The sequence below is a fragment of the Mustelus asterias genome, unplaced genomic scaffold, assembly GCF_964213995.1.
Source record: "Mustelus asterias unplaced genomic scaffold, sMusAst1.hap1.1 HAP1_SCAFFOLD_560, whole genome shotgun sequence".
Lineage (NCBI taxonomy): Eukaryota > Metazoa > Chordata > Chondrichthyes > Carcharhiniformes > Triakidae > Mustelus > Mustelus asterias.
The window spans coordinates 168,347-174,346 of record NW_027590510.1 but is presented as its reverse complement, the minus strand read 5'-3'; the positions used below and the strand labels follow the sequence as shown (position 1 = coordinate 174,346).

At 47.2% G+C, this 6,000-nt stretch overlaps 1 protein-coding gene across 1 annotated transcript; it reads right to left on the bottom strand.

Moving 5' to 3' along the window:
• Positions 1-257: 257 nt before the first annotated feature.
• LOC144487048 (uncharacterized) lies at positions 258-2,576 on the bottom strand. The gene is made up of 2 exons (XM_078205096.1): positions 2,439-2,576; positions 258-903 (listed from the first exon to the last, which is right to left on the bottom strand). The coding sequence occupies exons 1-2, from the start codon at positions 2,574-2,576 to the stop codon at positions 292-294; spliced, it is 750 nt and encodes a 249-aa protein (XP_078061222.1). The 3' UTR covers positions 258-291.
• Positions 2,577-6,000: the final 3,424 nt, after the last annotated feature.

Genomic DNA, 6,000 nt, shown 5'->3' with positions numbered 1-6,000 from the left:
TACAAAGGAAATTGGATGGGCGTTTGGGGGGTTTCAAACAGAAATGCTGCCTAAATATCTCTGAACTTCCTCACACCCTGTCACTCTGTGATCTGTGTGAAATTTGAAACCAGGTATTCGCAACAAGACTCAAGGAGCATCAGCCCACTGGAGGCAAAGTTGTGAGACCGACCAGTCCAACAGAAAGAAACCCTCCGACCCTCCCCATTGACCAACTGTGAGAATGAACAAAATGCAGTCCTGGGTGTAATTGAGAGCAGAAACAGTAACAGCAGAATCCAACCTCTGGAATCACTCGTGAACTTGTTGGTGTCTCAGCAGGTGGGATGAAACTCTGAATCTCTTCCCACACACAGAGCAGGTGAATGGCCTCTCCCCAGTGTGAACTCGCTGGTGTGTGCAGAGGTTTGAGAGGTCAGTGAATCCCTTCCCACACTGAGAGCACATAAATGGTTTCTCCCCAGTGTGAACTCGCTCGTGTGTCCGCAGACTGGATAACTGAGTGAATCCATTCCCACACTGAGAGCAGGTAAATGGTCTCTCCCCAGTGTGAACTCGCTGGTGTCTTCGCAGGCCTGATGAATTACTGAATCCCTTCCCACACTGAGAACAAGTGAATGGTCTGTCCCCAGTGTGAACTCGCTGGTGAGTCCGCAGGTTGGATGACTGAGTGAATCCCTGCCCACACTGAGAGCAGGTGAACGGTCTCTCCCCAGTGTGAACTCGCTGGTGTCTTTGCTGGCCGGATGAATCACTGAATCCCTCCCCACACTGAGAGCAGGTGAACGGCCTCTCCCCCGTATGGCTGCGCCAATGCGCTTCGAGCTCAGATGGGTATCCGTATCTTTTCCCACAGTCCGCACACTTCCATGGTTTCTCTATGGTGCAGGTGTCCTTGCCGCTCTCTTGGGTGGACAATTAGTTGAAACTTTGTCCACACACAGAACACGAGTACAGTCTCTCCCCGCTGTGAATGTTGTGATGTTTATTCAGACTGTGTAACTGGTTAAAGCTCTTTAGTCAGTGCACTGGAACACTCTCACTCGAGTGTGGCAGTGTGTTGCTGCTTTTCCAGTCACACTGATGTTTGAAATCTTTTCAAATCAACAGACCGGACAATCATTTCTCCTTCTAGATTCAAAGTCCGATGATATTCAGCTCCCAAGGAATATGACTGTCAGATCTAGACGTGACGTTTGAGATTTCAGCCTGTGATTCCTCTTTCAATATCCTGTAAAATGAGTTTACAAAAGTCATCAGTGTCAGTACAGGATAGAAATTCAGAACAGACAATTTCTATGGAACATTCTTTCCTCTCTCATTCCCCAAAAGCTGTCAATCTCCATCCCACACACTCTCTCCCCATTCTCAGCAGGTCTGGCAGCATCTGTATGGAGAGAAAAGAACTGATGTTTCAGAGCTTTGACAAAGGGTCATCGAGACAAGAAACATCAGCTCTTTTCTCTCCTTACAGATGCTGCCAGACCTGCTGAGATTTTCCAGCATTTTCTCTCTTGGTTTCAGATTCCAGCATCCGCAGTAATTTGCTTTTATAAGGCTGCAGATACCTCCTCCCAAGTAACATGCGTGTGCCCAAGACATCACCACTTGTTTCCCTTATTTCTTTCGCACCCATGGTGCTCTCCGCAGTAAACACAGAGGAGAAGTATTCATTAAAAATCTCACCCATCTCCTGTGTCTCCACACACAGATGGCCATACTGATTTTTAAGGGGATCTATTCTCTCTCTAGCCACCCTTTTACTCTTAATATAGCTATAGAACCTCTTGGAATTTTCTTTAATCTTTAAACCCAATGTATGCTTCCTTCTTTTACCTGACCAGAGCCTCAATGTCCCTTGTCTGCCAGAGATCCCTAAATTTACCATTCTTTCCCTGCATCTTAACAGGAATATACTGCCCTGGATTCTTGATATCACACTTTTAAAACCTTCCATTTGCCAGTCATTCCTTTCCCTTCAAACAAACTCACCTAATCAACATCTGCTCGATCCTGCCTAATGCCCACAAAAGTGGCCCTGCTCATCCATCCTCTGGATTACCTCTTCGGAAAACAATAAAAGATTTGTCAGACATGACTTCCCGTGCACAAAGCGGTGCTGACTATCCCTAATCACACCGTCAGAATCCAAATGTTGGTAGATTCTGTCCTTCACAATCCCCTCCAGTAACTTACCCACCACTGATGTCAGACTACCGGCCTATAATCCTCAGGCTTCTCTTTGCTACGCTTCTTAAACAACAGAACAACATTAACATGTTCTATTCTTCCAGAACTTCACCAGGAGAAAGAGATGAAACAAATATCTCTGCAAGGGGCTCTGTAATTCCTTCCTGAGCCTCCCACAAGATCTGAAGATATAATTGATCAGACCCAGGGGATTTATCCACCTTAATGCACTTTAAGGCTGCAGATACCTCCTCCCGAGTAATATGCATGTGGTCCAAGACATCACAGCTTCTTTCTCTTATTTCTTCAGCATCCATCATGTTCTCCTCAGGAAACACCAAGGAGAAATATTCATTAAAAATCGCACCCATCTCCTGTGACTCCATCCTCAGATAGCCATGCTGATTTTTAAGGGGACCTATTCTCTCTCTCTCTAGCCACCCTTTTACTCTTAATATCGCGATAGAACCTCTTGGGATTTTCATAGAATCCAGACAGTGCAGAAAGAGGCCATTTGGCCCATCGAATCTGCACCGACCACAATCCCACCCAGGCCCTACCCCCATATCCCGACATATTTACCCGCTAATTCCTCTAACCTACGCATCTCAGGACACTAAGGGGCAATTTTAGCATGGCCAATCAACCTAACCCACACATCTTTGGACTGTGTTAAAGTTAAATTTTCTTTAACTTTACCTGCCAGATCCATATCATACCCTCTTAAGTGTTCTCTTACACTTTTAAGAGACATCGAGTGATTCACTTGTCCCCGATTGTCTAAACCCAATGTCTGCTTCCTTCTTTTACCTGACCAGAGCCTCAATGTCCCTTGTCAGCCAGGGATCCCTAAATTTACCATTCTTTCCCTTCATCCTGACAGGAATATACTGCCCCTGGACTCTTTATCACACTTTTAAAACCTCCCATTTGCCAGTCATTCCTTTCCCTTCAAACAAACTCACCTAATCGACATCTGCTAGATCCTGCCTAATGCCCACAAAAGTGGCCCTGCTCCATAAACTGGGCCTTGATCTGTGGACCTGTCTTATCTTTTTCCAGAACTATTTTGAAACTATTGGTGCTCCCAATAGTGCTCCCTGACTGACACTTCAGTCACTTGCTCTACCTCATTTCTTAACTGTTTAATAGAAAGTGAGTCCAGGAATTGATAATGAAAAATAAGGAGCTGGGAGATGAATTGAACAAGTATTTTGCCTCGGTGTTCACAATAGAGGATACAGTTAAAACTCAGAAACAACTGGAAATCAGAAAACAGAAGTGTGGGATGAACTCTGAAAAAGCACAATTCCCAGGGAAGTGGTCCTCAGCAAACTGTTGGAGCTGTGGGCTGATGAGTCCTCGGGTCCTGCTGGGCTTCATTCTCGGGTCTTAACAGAGTGAGATAGTTGATGTGTCGGTCAATTTTCTAAAATTCCCCATCGGGAATTGGATAAAGGGAAACCAGTGGATGCGCTGTACTTAGATTTCCAGAAGACATTTGATGAGGTGCCACATCAAAGGTTATTGCAGCAAATAAAAATTCATGCTGCGGGGATGACATATTGGCGTGGATAGAAGATTGGCAAACAGCAAACAGTGGGCAGAAATGGATCATTTTCTGGTTTAAGAGAGAGAGAGAGAGACCTGGGCCAACCTTTCCAGAGTCTGCACCCTCCCTGGATTCACTTCCTTTCCCTTCAGATGCTGCAAGTCCCCAATTTCCCCCAGAATGAGAAAAGAAATGGAAAGGGGGAGAAAAGAAAGTGTTTTATTCACAGATATTAGCGACAGGAGGAAGTTTCAGTCAGTCTGAAGATCAATCTTCATTCACACAAAGCCTGCGCTCAGATTGGCCGGAAGACCAGAATCCTTCCGGTCCTCCAACTCTTCCCATTGGTCAACACCTCAGCATGACGATCAGAGGGTGGGTTCTCCCCCGCACATGCGCAGCTTTCCCTCTCCCCCGCACATGCGCAGTCCCGGGCCTGGGGGAGGGGGAGATCACCGAGCAGCTTCTCGTTCTGGCCGGAGCCATCAGCCGGTTGCCTGGAAACCTTGACTCAAGGAGGTGTAAGGGGAGGGGGAACAATGGGTGGGGGCGGGGCTCCCGGGTCCGCGCGCCCGGGCCTGCGCACTGGAACCCGGAGACATCACCGCGGAGCAGAGTGACTCCTATTGGCTGATTCAGGCAGGGCTCTATTGTGACGTCACAATGTGGATGTGGTCCAATGAGCTTCAGAGTGAAACTTCCTCCTCTGGACAACATCTGGGAGGAAATCAATGTTTCCCCCTTTCCATTTCTTTTCTCATTCTGGGGGAAATTGGGGACTTGCAGCAACTGAAGGGAATGAAGTGAATTCGGTCTGTATATTCCACACATTTTTACTCCAGTAATGTAGACATTTATCTGTCTGGCCGCCTGCATGGAAAGTTTCAGCACTCTGCGTCCAGGGCAGGAAGCAGTGAGCATGGATCTGTCAATCACACATGAGGACGGCCTCAACTGGGATCTTGGGTTCATGTCACACGATCTGTAACCCCCACGACTTGCCTGGGCTTGCAAAATCTCACTAACTGTCCAGGCTGGAGACAATACACATCTATTTAACCTGTGCTTCACCCTCTCTCCACTCACATTGTCTGTACCTTTAAGATTTGATTTCCTGTAAAGACTCGCATTCCAACCATTATCTTGTAAATTGAGTTTGTGTCTTTGTGCCCTGTTTGTGAACAGAACTCCCACTCACCTGATGAAGGAGCAGCGCTCCGAAAGGCTTGTGCTACCAAATAAACCTGTTGGACTTTAACCTGGTGTTGTGAGACTTCTTTCTGTGCTTACCCCAGTTCAACGCCGGCATCTCCACACTCTGAGTGGAAACAGAGGGAAGTAGGAGGCCGGAAGTGAGGAGAGAGATTTTATACATCTACAACTCAACAGGAACTTTGACAGAATTTCCAAACCCTGTGAACAGCATCAGCTCCAAGTTCCTCTCCAACCCACACACCATCCGGACTTGTCTGACATCCAGTACTGAAAGAACAGAAATTTATTTAATATAAATACTGGGAAGACTGAACCCATTGTGTTCAGTCCCCACTACAAACTCCACTCCCTCGCCAACAACTTTATCTCTCCTCCTGGCAACTGTCTGAGGCTGAACCAGGCTGTTCACAACCAGGGTGAAATAGTTCATCCCAAGATGAGCTTCCAGCCACGTCCACATCATCATCAAGACCACCTTCATTCAAAGAAGTAATTAATTTATAAGAATGAATAATAAAATACAGTGTAGAAGGAGGCCATTCAGCCCATCGAGCCTGCACCGACAACAATCCCATCCAGGCCTTATCCACATATTTACCTGTTAATCCCCCTGATACCAAGTGGCAATTTATGATGGCCAATCCGTCTAACCAGCACATCTTTGGACTGTGGAAGGAAACCGGAACACCCGGAGGAAACCCACACAGACACGGGGAGAATGTAGAAACTCTGCACAGACAGCGACCCGAGGCTGGAATTGAACCCGGGTCCCTGGTGCTGTTAAGCAGCTGCACTAACCACTGTGCCACCGGGCCACATGTCAGTGCCATCGCCCGACTCCAGCCCAGTCTCAGCTCATCTGGAACCCTCACCCATTCCATTCTGACGTCACACCCACACCCATTCCATTGTGACGTCACACCCTCACCCATTCCATTGTGACGTCACACCCTCACCCATTCCATTGTGACATCACACCCTCACCCATTCCATTGTGACGTCACACCCTCACCCATTCCATTGTGACGTCACACCCTCACCCA

Coding starts and splice junctions, on each gene's coding strand:
- LOC144487048 (XM_078205096.1), bottom strand. CDS start 2,576: ATGGAGTCACAGGAGATGGGTGCGATTTTTAATGAATATTTCTCCTTG. Junction 904..2,438: donor TGCATATTACTCGGGAGGAG/GTATCTGCAGCC, acceptor TCCACCCAAGAG/AGCGGCAAGGACACCTGCAC.